General features: G+C 37.7%; 1 protein-coding gene across 7 annotated transcripts in view; it reads right to left on the reverse strand.

The window, feature by feature from the left end:
* Nucleotides 1-24,868, reverse strand: part of SPICE1 (spindle and centriole associated protein 1) — a 68,373-nt gene that overhangs the window by 38,264 nt on the left and 5,241 nt on the right. For 2 of the 7 annotated variants that reach the window (XM_047724946.1, XM_047724925.1), the window contains exons 1-4: nucleotides 17,076-17,166; nucleotides 8,020-8,118; nucleotides 4,892-4,939; nucleotides 490-633 (exon numbers count right to left, since the gene is read on the reverse strand). In XM_047724946.1, coding sequence (XP_047580902.1) covers nucleotides 490-633; nucleotides 4,892-4,939; nucleotides 8,020-8,118 — 291 coding nt within the window. In that variant the 5' untranslated portion in view covers nucleotides 17,076-17,166. Of the gene's footprint in view, nucleotides 1-489; nucleotides 634-4,891; nucleotides 4,940-8,019; nucleotides 8,119-13,627; nucleotides 13,652-16,638; nucleotides 16,839-16,892; nucleotides 17,046-17,075; nucleotides 17,167-24,868 lie in introns of those variants that run through there. The other 5 variants (XM_047724939.1, XM_047724943.1, XM_047724929.1 and 2 more) reach the window with 4 other exon arrangements.

The following is a 24,868-nucleotide window of genomic DNA, read 5'->3' on the forward strand; positions in this document are numbered from 1 at the left end:
TATTTATTCCTACACATCTGATTACTTATCCAAATACCTTACATCTTACAAAAGATTTAGCCAAGGACAAGTGGCTTACTAACTAACTTGTTGGACAAGCACACATTTTTTTTTTTGCAAAGTAATTAATCTAATAGCACTGTGTGTGAACTGAGAAAAATAATTATAGCAGTTTATATATGTATATAAGGAACTAATTATGTGCCGAGGAATGTACTAGTCAGTTTGTTAGTATATACCACTGAAATCTCATAACAGTACAATCAGGCAAGTCACATAAACAGTAACTTTCCATGCAGGAATTCAAACCTCTGAACTAGACGCTAATCATTACCCCACTGCTCTTTTCAGAGTCCATGTGTAAATCATTACATAAGGACACAGTCGTTTACTGAAGTCCTTCCAATGTGAATCAAATTTGGGAGGAAAGAGAGAAACCTATTTATCATTTTCTTCTCTAACTCTAAATATAACACAGTTTAGCATTACCTCCTTCATTATAGACAATCTCCTTCTCTCAAGATTAGAAATTTCTGGTTTCTGCTTCTTCCATTTTCTCTTCAAAGCTTTTTCTTGGAGTTCCCAGTGTACTAATGCTCTGTTCTTTGATTTGTGTATTTCATGACGACGTATCTGTACAAAAGAAAAAAATATAAAAGAATGCTTCAGGAACAAAGAAGTTGCCTATTCAGATGGTGGAACCACCTAATCTAATTCAACTTTTAAAAAATTTTTTCTCGTCCAACATGTGTGTATTTATACATATTCACAACCAAAATTTTCAGTCTTCTAAATCTTCAAAAGTGATTTAAAAAATATATATATCTAGAACTAGGAGACCTATGCAAAAAGACAAAATGAAAAAAATACTAATTTCTACTTCCATTGGACAGAACTATCCAATAAAATGTTATTTTCCAAACTAGAGGCCAGAATTCATTTAACAGGTGGTAAAATCAATTAGTGGGTCAAATCAACATTTTTTTAAATAAAACAGAATACAGAATAGAAAATATTAAGAGTAAATCAGACATAAGAAAGTTAAGAATTGGGGTGCCTGGGTGGCTCAGTGGGTTAAAGCCTCTGCCTTCAGCTCGGGTCATGATCCCAGGGTCCTGGGATCGAGCCTCACATCGGGCTCTCTGCTCAGCAGGGAGCCTGCTTCCCTTCGTCTCTCTCTGCCTGCCTCTCTGCCTACTTGTGATCTCTGTCAAATAAATAAATAAAATCCTTAAAAAAAAAAAAAAAAGAAAGTTAAGAATTGTTCTGTTAAACTTTTCAGTTACATATATGTGTACTTGTACAATTATACACACACATACACACACACAGAGTACAATGTAAAAGGCACAAAGTCCACTGACTCATCTTTGGCAAAGACACACCCATTTCATAATACTCACATAACTACCAAAAACTAACAATGTAGTATTTTTATAGCCCTGCAATGGCTGCAATTTGGAAGTGGGTCACTGGAAATGCAGAACTCCAGAAAAGTGGAATTCCTGAAGTAGAGATACAAGCCACAGCTTAAGAGTTGCAGGAGAGGAGTTCACTGAAGTGGCTAAGGAATAGGAACAGATATTGGCTTTATAAGCACTCTAGTATTCAGAACTATGAAGATGAATAAAATGTACTGCTTTGTTTTCACCATGTAAATAAGAAATCAGTCCATTAAGAGACCAACAACCAAATACTGTGTAAGGATTCTGAACACAAAAAACAAATGAAGATGCTACTTTTGAGATAACTGGGGTGATATGAATATGGACTTGGAATCAGACAACACTAAAAAATTATTGTTACTTTTGCTAGGTGTGATAATGGCATTGTAGTTATAGAAAAAATATCTATTTTTTAAAAATGTAAACGGAATATGTTGGCACAAAATGACATGTTCTCTGGGATTTGCTTCAAAATGCTATAGTGAAGGAAGGAAAGGGTATGAAAAATGAAGAAACTATGGTAAAATTTTAATAACTATTACATCTGGATAAACAGTACATGGAAGATCTTCATATTTTCATCTCCATTTTCATGTAAATTTGAAATTTTTCATAAAAAAATTTTTAAGTCAGTAGGACATCATTATCCTATTTACTAGGATTAAGATTTCTAGGTCCACAAAGATATACAAGAGATAGCCCTTATCACTCAAAAGCATTAACAATCTGCCCCAGGAGACTGAGCACATACATTTGACCCTTTAATGACATGGGTTTGAACTGCTTGAATCCACATATACATGAACTTTTTTCAATAAATATAGTATAGTACTGTAAATGTAATTTCTCTTCCTTATGATCTTAATAACATTTTCTTTCCTCTAGCTTACTTTTTTATATGTTATATGTATATATAACATACAATACGTATTAAACAGCTACTTATGTTATTGGTAAGGCTTCCTGTCAACAGTAGGCTATTAGTTAAGTTTCAGGGTAGTCAAAACTTATATAAGAAATTTCTGACTGTGCAGGAGGTGGCACCCTTAACCCCCACATTGTTTAAGGACCAACTGTCCATATAAAGATAAATGAAATACATTAGACAGCACATATACAATGCCTCATATACACAGTAAGTATGAGAACAGTTTAGAGGGGATACCAATTGTTGGGCAGCTTCAAAAAACTTCAAAATTAGTACAAAACTATAATAATCAAGACAATGTTGTGTGGCATAGGACAGACATATAGATCAGTGTAATAAAACTGACAGTCCAAACTAAACCCTATGTTTACAGAAAATTGATTTTTAGCAAGGATGTCAAGGGAATTCAATGGAGAAAGGACAGTCATTTTAACAAATGGTACATGGACAGTAGGCTATCCATTTAGAGAAGAATGAAGTTGGACCCCTATCTCACTATATACAAAAATTAATTCAAAATGGATCAAAGACCTAAACATAAGTGCTAAAACTGTAAAACTCTTAGAAAGAAACACAGGAGAAATTGTTGTGAATCTTGGGTTAGACAATGGTTTCTTAGATGAAACAAAAAGCACAGTTGACGGAAAAAACAGATAAACTGGAGTTTATCAAAATTAAAAATTTTGGTGCTTCAAAGAATACCATCAAGAAAATGAAAAGACAACCAATGGATAATATTGGATATTATGAATGGATAATATTTACAAATCATGTATCTGATAAGGAACTTGGATCCAGAATGTGTGAAGAACTCTTACAACTTAACAATAAAAACACAAGTAATCCAATTCTTAACTGGCTAAGGAATCTGCATAGACATTTCTCCAAAGAAGATAATACAAATGGCCAATAAGCACATAAAAGGATGTTTAACATCATTAGTCCCTAGAGCAAATCAAAAACATAATGAGATTCCACTTTACACTCATTTAGGAAAACTCAAACCAGAATAACATGTGTTGGCAAGGGATATGGAAAAATTGGAACCCTCATGCCTGCTGGTAAGAATGTAAATAGTGCAGCCACTTTGAGAAACAGTTCGGCAGCTCTTCAGAAAGCTAACTGCAGAGATACCATATGACCCAGCAATTCTACTCCCAGGTATACAACAAGAAAACTGAGAACATATGTTCACACAAAACTTGTACACCAACATTTGAAGCACCCTTATTCATAATAGTCAAAATGTGAAAACAATCCAAATGTCCAGACGGGTATATCCATACAATGTAACAGTATCAGCAATAATAGGGATGAAGTAATGACACATGCTACAACATGGATGGGCTTTGAAGACATTATGTTAGACACTAAAGGACACACATTATCTTCCATTTACATGAAATGACCAGAATATGGGTGCCTGGGTGGCTCAGTTGGTTAAGCATCCGCCTTCAGCTCAGATCATGATCCGAGTCCTGGGATCAAGCCCCACATCAAGCTGCCTGCTCAGCATGGAGTCTGCTTCTGCCTCTCCCTCTGCCCCTCCCACTGCTTGTGTTCATGCTGTCTCTTTGCTGCCCCTCTTTCTCTTAAAAAATACATAAATAAAATCTTTTTAAAAATAATTTTAAAAGGGGCGCCTGGGTGGCTCAGTGGGTTAAAGCCTCTGTCTTCAGCTCAGGTCATGATCCCAGGGTCCTGGGATAGAGCCCCACATTAGGCTCTCTGCTCAGCAGGGAGCCTGCTTCCTCTTTTCTCTGTCTCTCTCTGCCTGCCTCTCTGCCTACTTGTGCTCTCTGTCAAATAAATAAATAAAATCTTTAAAAAAAAAAAAAAGGATACAGGGTTTCTTTCAGGGAGTGATGAAAATGTTCTAAATCAGAAAATATGAATATGAATATACTGAAAACCAATGGATCATACACATTAAAAGGGTGGATTTTATGGTATGTGAATTGTATTTCAATAAAGCTGTTGTTTTTTTTAATCTATAGCAGAAACCTTTTTTAAAAGTAAGACTTGAACTAGGATAAGGAAGCAAATTAAGATTTGGATGGGTAGTCAAGAAGGTAGAGAAGGTAGAGAAACTGTTCCAACTAAAAAAAAAAATCATTTAATTGAGGCTCAAATGTGGAAATATACATGCCATATTCAAGGAATAAATTAGCACATTCACTAGACTGGTATGCTTGCATACAGAAGCAACAGTAAATAAGGCTAGAGATATGTACAGATAGAAGACAAGAGATTTAGACAGGGCAATACTGGAATAGAGAGATTTGAACAGTGATTTGAAACCAAACCTATCTAATAAAATTTTAATATATGCTAAGTGACATTCCTATGAAAAATCAGGAAGTCCAGATGATATGCTTTTCAATTTCATATAGACATAAGCAAGATTAAATATAACTAAACAACTTTCAGGAAGTACCTCTGGTTTCTATTCTGAAGGTCAGAAACCAAGTATCAAATAAAACATTGAACAAATCTTAACTTTTGATATTAAACTTACCAGATCTTCAGGAGTTGCCCGATGAACTGTTAGATCATTCACAGTATTCTGCAAAAAAAAAAGAAAAGAACCTTCTTTAAAAAAAAAAAGTTTTTCACAAAATATTAGTATATACTGGATTTTTTTTAAAATAGGATTTCAGTGTTTGTTCACTTTGGGTAATTTTCTTACAGGAAAAATTTTCTTTAAACTGGGTTAAAAAACATTTAAAATCAATTTTAATTTATTTTACATTCATTTTCCTTTTTTTTTTAGAAGCCTTCTTTTTTAAATTTTTTAAAGTTTTTTTTTTTTTTAAGTAATCTCTATACCCAACATGTGGCTCAAACTCATATGACTCTGAGATCAAGAGTTGCACGGTCTACTGACTCAGTCAGCCAGAGACCCCTCAAAGGCCTTTTTTTATTAGTTTAAGCCTGGTGTACCTTTTTTCTCCCTCATGCCAAACGGGCCTCAGTTAAAAGATTATGGACTTAACTAAGCATGCTAACCTCCAAGAAACCTTTCTTTGAAGAGTTAAGGGATTTGTTTGATCATCACATTCTAGCAAGATAAAATTGCTATTTAAAATTGAAATGAAATATTTCTATTTTTACATAATATATAAAACAAATGTGTTTATTTAAATTAAAATAAAATGTTAGTTGTTTTTTTTTAATATTTTATTTATTTATTTGAGAGAGAGAGAGAGACAGTGAGAGAGAGCATGAGGGTGGAGAAGGTCAGAGGGAGAAGCAGACACCCCATGGAGCTGGGAGCCTGATGCGGGACTCCAGGATCATGACCTGAGCTGAAGGCAGTCGCTTAACCAACTGAGCCACCCAGGCGCCCTAAAATGTTAGTTTTATTATTCAAAATTCTTACCATATTTGTTCACATTCTTCAGAGAGTTAAGTCACACCTATGAACTTACATTGTTCACTTATATGTGGTTAGGTATGAGTACATCCTAGATTTTAAAGGTTGAAACAGATTCAAAGTCCTGGGATAAAAACGACTTCCTGTCCAGGAACCAGTATTCTCAATTTAAATATTAATATGGATTCCTTTTAGTTGTCTTATTAAAACATAACAGGCTATTTTTAGGTATCTTACAGAAAATAAGTACTAAATTTACCAAGCAGGTATATATTATATTAAAACAATGAATAAAACAGGGTAGTTATATAATTCAAAATGAGTAAGTTTAACTAGTTTTCAAACCGCATTCCAAGGAATGAGGTACCTCTAAAGATTCCTAAAAGATAAACTGTGATCACTATAGAGAGGTTAAATTTGTGTGCATGCAAACAACTTGAGCATAGAATGTATCATACATAATAAGGGATAAAGTTTGAGGGCACTGTATAATTTCATAAAATGTGAGAACAGTCACATAAAAAGGCACTAAGCCAATAGGGCAGGTCTACCACACCCCACAACTCCAGGAGCTACCACTGGGATTGTGCAATGCATAACCTACAACAGCTTGAAGTAACTGCCCTACGATTTGGCTTCTCGAAAGTGACTTCAGTCATTTTGTTAGATTAGGTAAGACTGGAAATAAAACAAGTTAGTTCTACATCCAACAGATATAAGAGAATTGGATCTGGTGAAATAACTTCTGACATATTCAAAGACTTAACTTTTTGGCCATAGTTTATATTTAGCTCAAGAGTTTTCTATACTAAAACTGTTACTGCTTTCATATTAATTTAGAAAAGCACAAGATATAACCATAAGATCTTGAGATTTTTAATATAATAAAATTCAAGTATATAGGGGATATGCCTGGACTTAGTTCTCATGGGAGAAAATATAATGTCATTAATAGTACTACTGCTTGGGGCGCCTGGGTGGCTCAGTGGGTTAAAGCCTCTGCCTTCAGCTCAGGTCATGATCCCAGGGTCCTGGGATCGAGCCCCACATCAGGCTCTCTGCTCAGCAGGGAGCCTGCTTCCTCCTCTCTTTCTGCCTGCCTCTCTGCCTATTGGGATCTCTGTCTGTCAAATAAATAAATAAAAATCTTTAAAAAAAAAAAAAAGTACTACTGCTTAAAATGATTTTCTTCTGAAATTGCCTTTAAATATAACTTACATGCCATTTCAAAAACCATCTCACTATTTTTATCAAAACAGTATTATCCAGTTTGATCTCTCCTCCTTCATTTACCATTTACTCCAAATGACTTAAAACTACTTCCAAGTTTGTCTACAAAAAACGGACTTTTCCAGCACTGGAGATAATGAAAAGCAAATGAGGAAAATGCAATTTCAAATGGTGGGTTTTGATTATGTTTTGAGCAATAGCAGCAAATCAGAATAAATACTAAACTCCCACAGTAACCACTCTGAAGTGGATAGCTTCTAAGTTATCAAATGCATTTTTTTCCTTTTAATCAGTTTCATTGCCTTAGAATCACACCCTTATAATATTTTATAGCCAATCAGAGGACAACAAAGCAATATAAACATAGGTAAGTCCCCCTGAGCCCCTTCAAAAAGGCTGTCAGTTTGCCCAGAAGTTTCCAAGTCCAAAAGAATCCCTGAGATCCCAAGTAGTCCCTGACTTAGCTGCTCTCCACAACAGAAAGAAAAGGCACCTGAAGTGTCACAGTTCAAACTAAAGTACCATGCTGTGAAAAATAAAGATGCCCTTGATAATACTGAACAGTAATCAGAGTGGGAGCTGGGAGTCATATGTCCCAGGTACTTAAGACTTGTCCTGTATCTTTGTACTGAAACTGACCAGCTTCTGGAGGTAAAAAACAAACAATTCAAGGAGTAAGAGAGCAAGAACCACCCGCTTTCTCAACCCAAAATGTCACTCATATGATTATGATATCACTGGTTGCTATGGGCAAATCTTAAAATTCAGATTTCACAGAGTAGCTCCAGTTGCCTTAAAGCAGTAAGTTCTCAAAGTTTAAAAAGTGGGACTTCTTAAAAACATACTCCCCACCTTTCCTCTTCAAAAGAGGTATAGGTTACGACCTTGACTTGTGTCCTTCCAAGACCTGGGATATGACTCGCCCAGAAATCCATTCCACCCTATCACGTTCAGAGCATTGTCTCGAGTGACCAGGGCCACGTCATCACATCTATTCCCCCAGAGCAATCTTACAGGTTTATTAACCCATCTAGACTTACATCCCATTCTTGCTTCACAGACGTTTTCTTCTTCTTCACCTTCAGCACTTTCCTTCCTCCTCCCCGAGGACCATAACGGTTCACTCTGACAAGTGACATCTAGAAGTCATAATCATATCAAATTTTTAAAATACAAGAAAAAGTGGTAATTAAGTATCTCTGGATGGGGACAAAGACATCTAGGAAAAATTTAAGCATAATGAAAGGAATAGTCTTCCAAAATACTTGGTTCATTCACTTCACAATTAGAAAGCTATACTGATAACCATGATAAAACAGGTTTCAAGTTAAGAGCTTATGTCTATTTGCTTAATAAAGAACTCCAGGAATACAAATTATGATAAAGATCAGAGCTACAACAGCAGGTATAAGCTTGTCATCAGTTACAAACTTCACAATTAACAGAGAAAATGTCAGTAACAGGCTAACAGTCTGAAAGCAAAAGGAAAAAGGCAAAGAGTTGGAGTTCTTTGTTGAGCATCCTATTACTTAAAATCACTACCATAGATACATATGTGTTTACCTAAAATAAAAGGGGCTAAATTTTAGAGAACAAACAAGTTATATCATTCTAGTATATTCCCACACAGTACTAAGGGATGGTGACTGCCGATACTAAACTGACATTTGGAAGTTGCCAACATTTGCTTGGCACTCTTAAAACAGCAATGCTAAGGACACTGGACTAAATATTACCCAAAACTAGAGTAAGACTCATAGTTCCTGTACACTAGGATTTTACAAAACATGTATGTGACTTTTAACAAGCAACACATATATATGACTCCCATTCCAAAATTTCATTACACACCTAAATAGTTACAGAACTTTCCAGCGGACCCCCTTTTTTCCAAATTATCCTAAAACAAGGACAGTAGGATCTTCCTTAAACACACTTTTAAAAAATGATTAAGTGATAAAAAAATCCAAATGCAAGGATTTTCAAGAGGTTCTCCTTAGTCCTCTTTGCTTTGTCTTATCAATCACATTGACTCTTCAAACATGTTATCTATTTTCGGGGTTTACAATCCAGCAAAAGCGATAAGTCACATTTGAATTAGAGAATAATATTTAATTGTCTTATGGTGATGGTAATGAGGACAGTGGAGGTGGTAATGACTGCATTAGCTAACAGAATTAAGGTACTGTTCTAAGTAAGTTCTTCCACACAGTATTTCCTTTAATCCTAACAGTAAGCCCATTAAGTATTTACTATTTATTACTCATTTTACAGATGAGAAAGCTAAGGGACAAAGAATTTAACTAACCGTGAAGGTCACACAGGAAGTGGCAGAACCATAAATACCATTTTAAAAGATAGGGAATAGAGGGAGAGCCTAGGGGCTCAGTTGGGCTGGGCAACCAAATCTTGGTTTCCCACTCAGGTCAGGATCTCAGGTCAAGAGGTGGAGCCTTGTGTTAAGACGCCACATGCTCAGCGGGGAGTCTTCTTGAAGATTCTCACCTTCTGCCCCTCCCCCCACTCATGTGTGTGCACTCTCAAATAAATAGGAATATCTTTTTTTTCTTTCTTTTTTCTTTTTTAATAAACAAACAGAGCACCTGGGTGGCTCCGTCAGTTAACCATCTGCCTTCAGCTTCGGACATGATCTCAGGGTCCTAGGATCAAGGACCCTGTCAGGGTGCTCAGTGGGGAGTCTGCTTCTCCCTTTCCTACTGTCCCTTTCCCCTGCATGTACTCTCTCTCTCAAATACATAAATTAAATAATTTTTAAAATAAACAAATAAATAAATAAAAGATATGGAATAGGATAGAACTAAAAATCCAACACAGGGGCACCTGGGTGGCTGGCTCAGTGGGTTAAGCTGCTGCCTTCGGCTCAGGTCATGATCTCAGGGTACTGGGATCGAGTCCCGCATCAGGCTCTCTGCTCAGCAGGGAGCCTGCTTCCCTCTCTCTCTCTCTGCCTGCATCTCTGCTTACTTGTGATCTCTGTCTGTCAAATAAATAAATAAAATATTTTTAATTAATTAATTAATTAAAAAATCCAACACAAACCCTTACATTTATGGTCAGTTTCTCTCTTTTTTTTTAATTCTTTATTTAAATTCAATTAGCCAATACATAATACATCATTAGTTTCAGATGTAGTGTTCAATAATTTATCAGTTGTGTATAACACCCAGTGCTCATCACGTGTATGGTCAGTTTATTTTCAACAGAGGTTCCAAGAAACAATTCAATAGGGAAAGGATAGTCTTTTCAATAAATGGTGCTGGGACAACAGGAGATCCATATGAAAAAGAATGAATTAAGACCTTTACCTCACAATATACATAAAAATTAACTAAAAATAAATCACCAATTTCATTTTAAGAGCTAAAAGCATAAAACTCACAGTAGAAAACAGAAGCATAAATCTTCATGAAGCAGTGGTTTCTCAGATATAACACTAAAAGCACAAGAAACCAAAGGAAAAAATAGACTCCATCAAAATTTAAAACTTTTGTGCTTCAAAAAATACCATCAAGAAAATGACTTGACAACCAACAGAATGGGAGAAAATATTTGCAAATCCCATCTGATAAAAAACGTGGATCCAGGATATATAAAAGAAACTTAAAACTCACCAAGAAAAACACAAATATTGCAACTTTTAAATGGCTAAGGGAGCTGAATAAACAGTTCTCCAAAGAAGATACTAAAATTGGGCAATAAGCGCATGAAAAAATGATCAGCATCATTAGTCATTAGAGAAATGCAAATCAAAACCACAATGACATACCACCTCATACCCACTAGAATGATTATAAACAAAAGGGTGGAAATAACAAGAGTTGGTGAGAATGCAGAGAAACGATACTCTTGTATTGTTAGTGGGAATGCAAAATAGCATGGCCACTTTGGAAAACAGTTCAGTAGCTTCTGGAAAAGTTAAACAGTTACCACAATTCTAGTCTTAGGTATATGTCCAAGAATTCAAAACTTATGCCAATACAAAACTTGCACATGAATGTTCATAGCAACATTATATTCTTAATAGACAAAAAGCGGAAAAATCCCAAATGTCTACCAGCTGCTGAATGGATAAATAAAATATGGTGCATCCATACAATGGAATATTACTTAGCAATATAAGGAATGAAGTACTGACATATGCTATAACATAGCATAGGAACCTTGAGAATATTATGGTTAAGAAGCCAGACACCAAAGGCCATATATTGTATGATTCTATTTACACAAAATGTCCAGGATAGGCAAATCCATAGAGACAAAAAAGAGACAAGCAGTTGGCAGGGTCTGAAAGGAGGAGGGAATGGATGCTAATGGGAACGGGGTTTCTTTTTGAGGTGATGAAAATGTTCTAAAATGAGTCAGTCAATCAATGCACAACTCTGTAAATTTATTTAAAAGCTCTGAACTACAGACTTTTAAGGGGTAAATTTCATGGTATATAAGTTATATCTTAATAAAGCTGTTATTAAAAAGATATGGAAAATATAACAGTTGTTCAGAAATAGTTTCTAATGTATTTTACTCTCTAACCTACTCTTCAATTTACTCTGCAGAAATAAAGGAGAATAATAAAATGTCACTAAATCTGTTGGATGAATTATATACCCATTAAAATTGTATTAAGAGGGGCACCTGCGTGGCTCAGTAGGTTAAAGCCTCTGCCTTCAGCTCAGGTCATGATCCCAGGGTCCTGGGATAGAGCCCCGTATCGGGCTCTCTGCTCAGTGGGGAGCCTGCTTCCTCCTCTCTCTCTCTCTCTGCCTGCCTCTCCTCCTACTTGTGACCTCTCTCTCTCTCTGTCAAATAAATAAAATCTTAAAAAAAAAATTGTATTAAGAAAAATGTTTAATGACACAACAAAACATAAAATTAAGTGTAAAACGTAGAATATAGAACTTCAAGTATAGTATATTCTCAATGATGTTAATATACATACACTATTAATAAGCATTTATTTATGCTAAGCATTTCACATTTAATCCCACAACCCTATGAGGCACATTCTGTCTCGAGAGACAATACAGCGGTTAAGAATACAGACTGAGGGGCGCCTGGGTGGCTCAGTGGGTTAAGCCGCTGCCTTCAGCTCAGGTCATGATCTCAGGGTCCTGGGATCGAGGCCCGCATCGGGCTCTCTGCTCAGCAGGGAGCCTGCTTCCCTCTCTCTCTCTCTCTGCCTGCCTCTCCATCTACTTGTGATCTCTCTCTGTCAAATAAATAAATAAAATCTTTTTAAAAAAAAAAAAAAAGAATACAGACTGAAACTAGACTGTCTGGGTTCACATCCCAACTTTGCCAGAAATCGTAAAATGGAACTAATTAAATATGTAAGTTGCTGAAAACCCCTATCTAGAACATACTAAGTTCTAATTAGGATTAATGACGATGGTGTCATTAACTGGTGTTAATGGTGTCGACTATTAGTCCTTTCCCAAATGAGAAAAATGGGACTTAGAAAGATTAAGCACATTATATTGCTCAAAGTCACACAAATAATAATGGGCAGGTGGGAGGTGACATTCAAAATCAGGTCTGACTCAGCAGCAGCTTTTTTTGCCCATGAGCTCTGTCCCCATGCTTTAATAAAATCACCTTTTTGGGAAAAAAACAAAAACACAGGTCTCACTAAATGTAATGTACTTCCTAGAAAATGGCACTAATACTGAGTTATCTCTGGTTGGTTCTAGATTTTCCAGATTTTCTACAATGAATCCATTTTCCTCTTAAAATAATTCATTTCAAGTTATTTTATTTAAAATACTATACTTATTCAGAAGCTAAAATTTTGAAAAACCTCAGCCTCAATTCTGAAATTCTGAAAAACCTCAGCCTCAATTCTGAAAAACCAACCATGAGTCTGACAGATGCAAAAGCTTATGAGCAGTCAAAAAAGGCCCATATACTTCTTTCATTGGTGAGGCCCTCAATATAACAGTATCAGAAATTTAGGAAAAGCAGTATTTTTTAAATCATAGCCATTTGTACACTAATGGTGGCTTCTGATGATAAATATAATTATCCAAACAGAACTTTTCTTGAGCAAAGAGATGTGGAAATTTAATACAAACAACTGAACAAATGCCTGAGTATTATTTGTGGCAATGTGAACAGGTCTCAATTTTAGCATAAGAAAATGAAACATCCCAAAAAAAAACCATATTCACTGACAAAAACTGCAATGAAATGAAGGTAGATGCTATGGTCTGAATGTGTTCCCCCAAAATTCATGTTGAATCCTAAGCCCCAAAAGTGACGGCATTAGGAGGTAGGGCCTTTGGGAAGTGGGGCCTTTGGGAGGCAGAGCCCTCATGAATAGGACTAGTGCTGTCATAAAAGGGGCTCCACAGGGGCACCTGGGTGGCTCAGTGGGTTAAGCCGCTGCCTTCGGTTCAGGTCATGATCTCGGGGTCCTGGGATCGAGTCCCCACATGGGGCTCTTTGCTCAGCAGGAAGCCTGCTTCCCTCTCTCTCTCTCTCTCTCTGCCTGCCTCTCCATCTACTTGTGATCTCTCTCTGTCAAATAAATTTTAAAAAAAAGGGGGGGGGGGCGCTCCACAGATCCCTAACCCCATTCACAATGTGAGGACACACCATGTGGTGGCTATGAACCAGGAAGAGGGCCCTTACCAGAACATGACCATGTTGGAGACTTGATCCTGGACTTCACAGTCTCCAGAACTGTGAGAAAAAAATTTCTCATTTATAAGCTACCTAGTCTCCGGTATTTTGTTATGGAAGACTGAATGGACTACAATAGTCTACTACTGTTCTCGTTTTCTTTTTTTTTTTTTTTTTAAACTTCAATTTAGGCTAGCAAAGCTGGCTGTGGTTACTCTTAAGACAACCTGCAATGAATAATGCCATCGTATGATCCCTTACCCTTGAGTCTGGACAGGATCTATGACTTACTCGAGGTTTTTTCCCGCTGTGATTTGTTTTATCCAATAAAACAAGGCAAATGTGAGGAGATGTCATTCCTGTGATTACATTATGTCACACAAGTCTCTGTCTTAGGAAAGTAGAGCAAGAGAGTCTCTCCTGCTGGTTTTGAAGAAGCCGACTGCCACTTGTGACTGCCATATGGCGGAGAACTCTGACAACTGTGGGCAGCCCCGAGCAGAAAAGTCAATAAAAAGACTCCTAAGGGGGCACCTGGGTGGCTCAGTGGGTTAAGCCTCTGCCTTCAGCTCAGGTCATGATCCCAGAATCCTGGGATCGAGCCCCGCATCGGGCTCTCTGCTCAGCAGGGAGCCTGCTTCCCCCTCTCTCTCTGCCTCCCTCGCTGCCTACTTGTGATCTCTGTCTGTCAAGTAAATAAATAAAAAATCTTAAAAAAAAAAAAAAAGACTCCTAAGGCATACAGCCACAGGGAAATGAATTCTGCCAATAACCTAAGTGAGGTGAGCCTGGAAGCAGACTTTTCCCAAGCTGGGTTCTAGATGAGAACGCAGACCACCAACACATTAATCATAACTTTGTGAGACCCTAAGCACCCTATCGAGCTAAACCATGTCCAAATTCCTGCCTCACAGAAACTGTGAGATAATGAGTATTGTTTTAAGTCACTAGGTTTGTGATCATTTGTTATAGAGTATAAGAGACTAATACGCTAGCCAACTCTCAATTCCAGCCTGTGTGTGCTAAGATCACAAAGGGAGAACTAAGCTGTAATGTAGGAACAACCCTTGCACTGAAAAGTGTTCCCTTGAACATCACCAATACAAGTGGGCATATTTTTCTTAACCCAGGATCAGACTTTGCGGTCTAACAAAGAGACTTTGAGTCATTTACAGATATCAGATATCGTAGGGGAGCTGTAGTTCATACGCTGAAATGTGAGACTATTGAGATATTCTGATGGTTTTTAGTATTAAGGAGTACAAAATCAGCATAGCCCAGAAAATCTAGGCCTGTTTGGAGAAAATCTAAAATATTAATACTTTCCTAACTGTAAATTGTTGGTGCCTTCTTACCTCTTCTCAAGCCTTTTCCAACGCTAAAGACTCCCACTCCTGGAAGCCCTCCCCTCCCTTGGTTTCCCTGACACTTTTTCTCTCAGTTTCTCTCCTATTCATCTCCCCTTTTCATTGCAGGCTCTGTTGGCCCCTCCTCAGATACCACATAATCAAAAACTTCACGCAGTTCTATCTCAACCCTCTTATTACATTAGACACCCTCTCTCTTCATCCAATAATTGTTTTTTGTAAGCTATCATATGCCAGACACTGACTGGCACTGGAGATAAAGGAGTAAACAGGTCTAATATGGTACAAGCTTTCTTACTTTTACTTTCTTACTAGAAAGTAAGAAAGGTGTTCACATCTTCCCTCAGTGACCTTACTCATACCCTTGAACAAAGCTACAAGTGCACTGGGCACATAAACACACTGTTAAAATGAGCCCCAAATCAAGGATCCACATTATTCACCAACATACCAAATGCTCATTTCCAACTGCCTTCTGTGTGTATCTCCCAAATATCTCACATACAATATAGTCAAAATATAGCTTATCATCCATGCCCCTCCCCACCAACCTCTAGTTCTTGATATACAATTGGCATGCTCAGTAAATGTCTGAACTCAACTGAACTTACACAATTACCATCCTTCTGGCTGCTCCAGTTTAAAACCTTAGTTAGCATCATCTTCTATTCCTTCCTGTCTCTTAGCGAATCAGATACCGTAATCTATTCATTCTTTCCCTGAAATATCTCTCTCATCTGTCCCCTCTTCATCTCTACTAGGAATGTTTTCATCCAAGCTCTTTCTCCTAACTGAACTCCTTCACTCATATGCTACTTCGTTATCCATTATTTCAACAAATATTTTGAAAACATCTGCCAAGAGCCAGGCACAAAATACAAGAAACTAAAATAGTCTGCACCTTCACAGAGCTTAGGGTTTATCAGAAGACCACAATTAAAATGAGTAATTACAATAAAAAGAAGTAAATTCAGTGTCATGTGAATACCTAACTTACTCTACACAGTACAAAAAGACCACTACATCCCTGTAATTGCTCCCAAAATGTTTAAGCTGAGAGTTAAAGTATGAATAAAGCTAGAAGTGGGGGAAAGAATGTTCCTGGTGGGAGAAAAAGCATTTACAAAGGGTTTGAGAAGTTCAGTTTGATCAACAAATTTGAAAAGGTGAGGGGCTAGAAAGAGGTTAAAAAAGAAAGGCAGAGGACATATCATGGCCTTCTAAGCTACAGCAATTTGAACACTATCCTAAAGAAACCACAGAAGCCACTGGAGGATTTTAGGGAAGGAGAGTTATGATGAGATTTAGCAAATCCACTCTGGCTGGTGGAAAACTGACCAAAGGGAAACAGAACCTCTTTCCAAAAACTGTCCCTGCAATCAATCCTTTATCCCATATCAGGACAGAGTATAACTCTCAGCCCTTTACTTTCTTCCCCCAAAGATTTTAATAGCTCGTCCCTGCAGAGAGGACTCCAACTCAGCTACGCACTAAGACCCTCTGCCCTCCTTGTGGCAGGGCTGACCTTCCCTTCCAGTCTTTGCTCCTCTCAACCTCCCACACATATAACTCCCCCTCACAAGTTGTTCCACCCATCCTTTCTGCTCTGCGGGGAACCCCTTCAGACTTTCGCTCCCTTCTCCACGCGGTTAACTCCACTCACTCCTCAAAACTCATTCCGGCGACTCCTCCTGATAAACTCTTTCCTGACCATCCAGTCGACTGAAATGACACTCCCTGTCCCCCGGTACCCTGGGTATTCTGTCTCCCACTACACTGCAAATTCCTTGATAGCTACAATAGGGTACCCCCCAACTTCAGCTCTCTCCTCGAAAGCGCTGCGCACACTCAGAGTGCACCTAATGGGAGCGCGCTAGACACCAACACACCCACTCATCCTGACACACACAAACAGTCGCAAAACACAGAGTCGCGGTTCTCTTTCCGTACTAAGGATCCTCCACCCAGGCGCCTAAAGCCCTAGGGAACAGAAGGGAGACACCACCACCGTTTTCCCGGTCCTGCAGACCGGCCCCTAAGACGCGCTGGGGCTACAGACTGCAGGTCTCCGCCACCTCGTCGCAACCTGCCTTTCCGTTTCCCGACGGCCTCCTCCGCCTCCACTAAAACTTCAGGCTCCAGAACTGCCCGGCCCGCCACAGGATAACGCAGCCGACAACTTCCGGGATGTTGCCTAGGCTACCCGAGCCCCGCCCCCAATCCCTGGCGTATATCCGGTGAGACCAGTACGCAGGCACCTCCCACAGGCTGTCAGAAATTGTGGGAAAAGGCTTCTGTGCGTCTTTCTTTCCTGTGTGCTGTGTAAGATTCAGGGCAAGGCTTTGGAGGGTAGGCGAGTGGCACTAGCCAGTTTCTCGTGAATTCTCTCCACAACAGGCTTCACATACAACATTTACTTGCTTTCACCTTTATTTATTATTTTTTTTCCAAGAATGTTTATACTGCCTACCAATGTGCCATAGACTATAGTAGGCCCTGCGGGATCTAGAAACACTCAAGATCTCTGTCATCAGTAAGATCTCTGTATCAGTTTACTGCATAGTAGTAAACAGCTATCAACAACACCAATGTAAAATTAGAACTGTGACAAGTACTAGAAGATACTAGATACTAAATTTATAGGAATATTTGTAGGAATTACTCAGGAAATCTGAAAAGTAGATGAGTCAGCTACCAGGGAAGAATAAAACAACCCTGCAGAGGGAGGCACATATGCGAAGCTGTGTGGCAAGTGCAAAGAACTGGAACAAGTTCAGTATATCTGAAGATGAGAGAGCAGTGGGAGTGTGGTGTAAGGAAAGCTGGTTTAATAAGGCTAGAGCCAGGACAGGAAGAGCTGTGTGGGCCATGTTAAGGACTTTACAAGCATTTTATTTGAAAATATACCTAATTTGCTCCAATACGACAACTTCCTTTAGTCCTTGGTTTTCTACTGTTAAGACACATCCATACAGGGACAAGCAAATACGTTCAGCACCTTCTAGATGCTAAGAATTGCCTTCTAATAGTTTCCACTCTGACTGGGGAAGTTGATGTAGATATATTTGATGATCAATCAATATAATCATTCCCTATATACATCCTCAACTCCCTGCCCCTCTCTGAATTACTGTAATACTGGGCAAAGCCACAACTCTGGCCTTAGCAAAACTACATACTAAGTGCCTGCACCTTTGCAACTGAAACTGAAGAAGAAAAACATCCAACCATGTTGACTTTCAATTCATAATCCCTAATTTTGTTTTTTTAAAGATTTTATTTTTTTTTTTGTTTGACAGAAAGAGAGAGAGAGAGATCACAAGTAGGCAGAGAGAAAGGCAGAGAGGGAGGTGGAAGCACTAACTCACTGAGCCACCCAGGTGCCCCAAAATCACTAATTTTAAGTGTGCCCTTAAAGATGCCCAAAAACCATATTAAACTTCACCCTCCTTTGATTTCTCCGACCCTTCTACATGACAGCTTTATACCGTCTCTCACATCCAGCATATCTTCCTGTACCCTCAGTTTCAGGCAGTGGTCTTGCTTCCTAATTCATTGGACACTGAAGCAATCTGAAGAGAATTTCTGTAAGTTCATATTGCTAATTCAATCCTTCTATCGCATCTTTACCCACAAACTTGCCTTCCAGAAGCTTAACAAAACCTAAACACAAGAAAGATGAAGAACATTACATCAGTGTACATAACAAATTACACATTAAATTGTTCAGAAACATATATTTAAAATATATGTAAAAGTAAATGCATGGCAACAATTGCATAAAGGCCAGAGGACAAAAATGGAAGTCTATTACTATAAGATTCTTATATTATTCCTGATGTGTATAATATTACTTGCAGGTAGACTATAATAAGTTAAATATGTATATCATAAACCCTAAAGCCATCACTAAAATACTAAATACTAAAAATACTAAAAATTACTTGGCTAACCTAAAAGTAAGCAGAAAAAGTACAAAAAAATGAAACAAAGAACAGGTGGGAGAAATAGAAAACAAATAGCAAGATGATAGATTCATGTCAATCATTACATTAAATGTAAATGGTCTAAATACCCCTGTTAAAAGGTAGAGATTATCAGTATAGGTTTTTTTTTAATTGCTTCCTATTAGAAGAAACTACATTAAATATAAAAACTGAAGTTTAAAGGGGCACTTGGGTGGCTTAATGCGTTAAAGCCTCTACCTTCAGCTCAGGTCATGATCCCAGGGTCCTGGGATCGAGCCCCACATCGGGCTCTCTGCTCAGCAGGGAGCCTTCTTCCTCCTCTCTCTGCCTGCCTCTCTGTCTACTTGTAATCTCTGTCAAATAAATAAAATCTTTTTTAAAAAACTGAAGTTTAAAGTACAAAGATAGAAAGATATGTCATGCTAACACTGGTCAAATGAAGTTGGAATGGCTTCATCAGTATTAGATGAACTAGTTTTCAGAGCAAAGAATATTACCAGAGGTAAAAAAAGAAAAAAAAATCATTTCATGATGACAAAGAGGATATTAAATCAAAAATATATAAAAATCCTAAACACTTATTCACTTAATAAGAGAGCTTCAAAATAAATGAGGCAAAAACTGATAGAACTGCAATGTAAAATTAAAAGTCCACAATTATAATCATAAATCTCAAAGCCCTTCACTGAATAATTTATAATACAAATAGGCAGAAAATCAGCAAGGTTATAAAAGACTTTACAAAACCATCAACCGTTATGACTTGATTGACATTCATAGAACACTGGTCCAACAACCAGCAGAATCCACATTCTTTTCATATATATATACAGAAATTTTAGCAAGATGGACAATAATCTGGACCATAAAACAAATTTCAATAAATTCAGAAAGATTCAAGTCATACTAGGAATGTTCTCTGACTACAATGCAATTAAATTAGAAATCAGTAACATAATGATTCTTGTCAAATCCCTCAAAATTTGGGGAAAAAATAATACGCCTCTTAAAAAGCCATTAGTCAAACAAGAAATCAAAGCAGAATGTATTTTGAACTAAATGAAAATGAAAATACAGGATATCAAATTTTGTGAAACGTAACAGAAATAGTACTTCAAGAGAAATACATGGGACTAAACGCCTATATAGAAAAGAAAGTCTCAAATCAGTGGTCTCAGCTTTTATCTTCAGAAATTAGATAAATAAATAAAAACAAGTTAAATCCAAAGTAATAAGAAGAAAGAAAATAATAAAGATCAAAACTGAATCAATAAAATAGAAAGGCAAAATAAAAGAAAAATAATGACAGTGATGGTTGAATCTTTGAGAAGATTAAATTGCTGAACCTCTAAACAAATTGATCAGGAAAATTACCTATAAACTACCAATATCAGAAGTGAGAGCAGTGAAATATTCTACAAACACTAAAAGAATGTATTTTGAACAACCTTATGGTAATAAATTTAATAAAACAGATAAATGGACAACTTTCCTGAAAGATATAAATTACCAAAGCTTTCTCAAGAAAAAAATAGATAACCTGAATTGCTCTGTATCTGTTACAGGGAGGAAACAAGAGAGAGACATAAAGGAGGAAGGAAACTTTAGAGGGTAATGGATATATAGATAATGGTTTCACGGATATGTATGTATATAACACAAGTGATATGTGCACGTTAAATATGTGACGTTTATCATCAGTTATACTCAAGAAAGCTGTTTATATAGATTTCTTTGCATGGCCCAAATATAAACCGGGTGAGCTCCCCAAACCATAAGATGCCCTAATTAACCTAATTCCAGCTTCCACATTCCAACTTCCAATCAGTGTTTCTGAAGTTTTCCCTTTATTACACTACAAGTCTTTTTCACTCCTCTCCTATCTTTGAGTCTCTGCCTAACGCAGGTAATGGTGGCTGAAATCTTTCCTATATCAAGTTCTGAATAAACAGTCTGTTTACTCTCATGTCAATAGACTTTGTTTCCACAACTGCTTATATATATATTTTTTAAAGATTTTATTTATTTATTTGACAGAGAGAGATCACAAGTAGACGGAGAGGAAGGCAGAGAGAGAGAGAGAGGGAAGCAGGCTTCTTGCTGAGCAGAGAGCCCGATGTGGGACTCGATCCCAGGACCCTGAGATCATGACCTGAGCCGAAGGCAGCGGCTTAACCCACTGAGCCACCCAGGTGCCCCGACAACTGCTTATATTTTTTAATGACATTGATTTTTTTTTTTAATATTGGCCAGATTTGTAATAATACCTGATAAGATCCCTTTCAGTTAGGTTCAAGAGCATGTTTTATCCAATGTCTCTTCCAATTGATGAAATTGCCTGGTTGATGATCATAAAGAGCCTATTTAAGGTTATTTATTTGAGAGAGAGTGAGAGAGAGAACATGCCCGAGTTGGGCGAGGGATAAAGGGGGAGAGTCTTCAAGCAGACTCCCCACTAAGCAGTGAGCCAAGCACAAGGCTCAATCCCATGCCCTAGGAGTTCATGACCTGAGCTGAAACCAAGAGCCAGATGCTAAATGAACTGCACCACCCAGTGCCCCATAAAGAGCCTATTTAAAAGTGTTGTGAAAAGCTGGCCTTAACTTATTCATGGGTATGGTACATGATTCCCTTGCAATATTTTGCCACATCTCCATGCTACAGAGAAGAGTCTAATATCAAGCATAAAATTTCTAAATGTATGGGCCTTCCTGTTAACACTTCATTGGGACATAATCAATGTATCTCTGAGGGAATGGGTCATATGGCCTTACAGACTAGTGGAAGTACATTTAGCCAAGGGAGCTCAAGGATTTCTGAAAGTTTGGCTAATTTTAATTTAAGGACGCCATTTGTTCTTTTGATGTTTCCCTGAAGTTTGTGGATGCTAGGACAGTTTTTGAGAAAGGGTAATGATTTACAAAGTTCTTTTAAAAGGATTCATATAAATTCTGTCTTGTTCATTGGATATAAAAATTGATATACCCCAGGTTTGAAACAAAAAATCAAACAGCTTTTCAGAGACTGAAAAAAATTACAGCAAAGATTTTCAGCAAGGAAATGGTTTAACCCATGCTGTGGAGGGTGGGAACTGGATAAAACTCATCTGAAGGTGTTTAAAGGGTCTTTGAGACTTTGGCTTCCACCATGCCTCATCTTTACAGGTTGAATTCTGTCTTTTTTTAAAGTTTCTCAACTAATGTTGATTTGAAATTTTAGCAAGTTTTTTAAGATTTTATTTATTTTTTTGACAGGGAGAGATAGAGAGAGCCAGAGCACACAAGCAGCGGAAACGGCAGAGAGGAAGGGAGAAGCAAACTCCCCACTGAGCAGGGAGCCTGACGTGGGGTTTGATTCCAGGACACTGGGATCATGACTTGAGCCAAAGACAGATGCTTAACTGACTGAGCCACCCAGGCACCCCAATAGTAAGCAATTTGTCTTTACTGTGATGAGCCTTTTCATGGAGCAATTCAGCTAATAATCATTTGAAATCATCTGGTGCCACCAAATGGCCATGTTGAGTGTGCCAAGGATGATCTCAGTGAAGGATATTCTTCGTCTTTCCACTCTTCCATTTCCAAATCAGTCGTTTAATGTGGATATTTAATGATGGCCTCTTTGAGGCAATCTAGAGATTTATCCTTTGGGGTTTTAGTTAGTATCACAAGCTTGGTTAAGGCAGCTTACCTGGCAAAATGATCTGCTGGAGGATTTCCTTTAACTCTGTTAGCATCAGCCTCAGTCTTTACAATAGCCATCTCCCTGGGAGGTAGAAGTGTATCTAAAGGTTCCTTAACTTGTTGTCCACTTCTGCTGGTGTTCCAGCAGAATTAAGGAAAACTTTTTGTTTCTAAAACATCATGCACTATTCCAGAAACATGCCTGCTATCTGCATACATGTTTACTTACTCTCAGGTCTTTGTCTGATTGACAAGCTCTGCAAAATATTATAAATTCTGCCATATGCACTAACTTTATCTCAGGTAGATGACTATCCTACAAAGAAAAATTTAGATAAGTGATAGCATTAGAGATAGCCTAATAACCAGTTTCAATTCTGAAGTATGACCCATGAACAAATAGTAGGTCTAGATTCTCAATGTGAGTCTCCAGTAAAGCTAAGCAAAGTGCAGAAAGTCCCCTAACTGAAGAAAGACAATACAGGGTTCCTCTTCTTCAAAGCAAAAGAGTGGTAGGATTCAGGGTATTGTAACAGTGGCTAGGAATGTAAGAGGGAGAGGGCAACAGAAATCCATAAGCGGTTAATCAATGGACTTCAGGGTGTTGCGGGTTCTCCAGGAGACTTGACCGGTAGTCAAGTCAGTACTGCATGAGGAACCATAAAATCAACCAAGGAACCTAGAACTAATTCCACAGAAGCATGTGCAAGTTTTGCAGTGGCACTATTGCCCTAACACAGAGGGTATAATCCTTTGCAACTGGAGTAGGTGTGAGGCTACAGTAAGTGATGGGATTTTTATGGTGTCCATGAAGTTGACTTAAAGCCCTGAGGCTTTAAACCCCAGAACACTCATGCACAAATAGACAAAAGCGTTTCTGTTGTTGGTAGGGATGTCTAGGCAAGTGGGCTGTTGAGGACCCTTCTTCAGATTAAAGAAGGCTTATGTAACACTTGGGCTCCCAGAAGAGAATGGATCTTACTAAAGCCTTAGTCATTTCATAAAGAGGTGTCACAATCTCGGAAAAAAATTATACCCCTTGTCTGAAATATTAGACCTAGATGTCATCTCAGCTATAATTTTGTGAGGGGTCTAGGATAGTTTTGGATAGTCTTTATCCTTTTATGAGAGAATGTTTTTCACTCCTTCAAATAGCTCATGCCCTAAATAATGTACCTTATTTTGACAAAACTGTAATTATCTCTTTTGATATGTTATGCCTTTTTTCTGTTAAGGCTGAGAGCTACAGGCTTCTCTGAACAAAGTAGGAAATTACCCACATATTGTATCAGAAATGAAGCATAAGGGAAATTTGGATCTTTTGGTCATTGATTAAAGGCCAAAAAAAAAAAATAGGAGGGTGCTTCAGTGAACCCTTAGGGTCTAGCTATCCATATCTATCATTGCCCCCTCAGATGAAGGCAAAAGGATATTGACTCTTAAGTGTAGGAATACACCCAGAAAAGGCACTAGCAATGATCCACTACAGAGAAGGAGGTGGTGTGTGGGAGAATGGATGACAGGATGGAATTTGGGGTAGGTATTAATGGAGAAAGAGAAATAACAATTGTATTGGTGTTCTGAGATCTTAAACAAATCAATATACTTGTCCACTTGGTTTCTTTACTGGCAGGACCGGAATGTTACAAGGGTTCATGCACCTTATGAGAAAGGACTCTTTATATAAGGCTCTCAACTATAAATTTGAGTCTTTTCTTGCTCTAGCTTCTAACCTTGGGGAAGTTTGAGAACTTGATAAGCTCTAAATGAACTTTAATATATGCTGTTCCAATTATTTTTCCTATGTCAATGGGAATTTTAGCCCATAAAGAGTCAAGTACAATGTCAAGATCTGTATCGGGAGTATACATCAAGTATAGTGGAGAAGGAAAGTTTTATACGGAGCAGACACAAGTTGATTAGGAATGGATACATCCTCTGAAACCTCAAGAAATAGTCCTTCTGGTGTGCATTTAGTATTACAGCTCTATTTGCAAAGTAGATCTTTCCCTAATAAATTTGTAGATGCAGTATCACAGAGGAAGAAGAGATGTTAATCAAGGACCCAAAAGTTGTAGCTCAGTGCTGGGAGATAGGGACAAATCTGTGAGTTGTTTGAAATACTTACACTTTTGTTTTATGCTTACACCAAGGAAGAGATTGAGCAAAGATGGCGGGATTTAATGTAGAACAGTTAGTGTTGTTGGAAGATATTTTCTGTTTATCCCCAAA

Source organism: Lutra lutra, chromosome 1, assembly GCF_902655055.1.
Source record: "Lutra lutra chromosome 1, mLutLut1.2, whole genome shotgun sequence".
Lineage (NCBI taxonomy): Eukaryota > Metazoa > Chordata > Mammalia > Carnivora > Mustelidae > Lutra > Lutra lutra.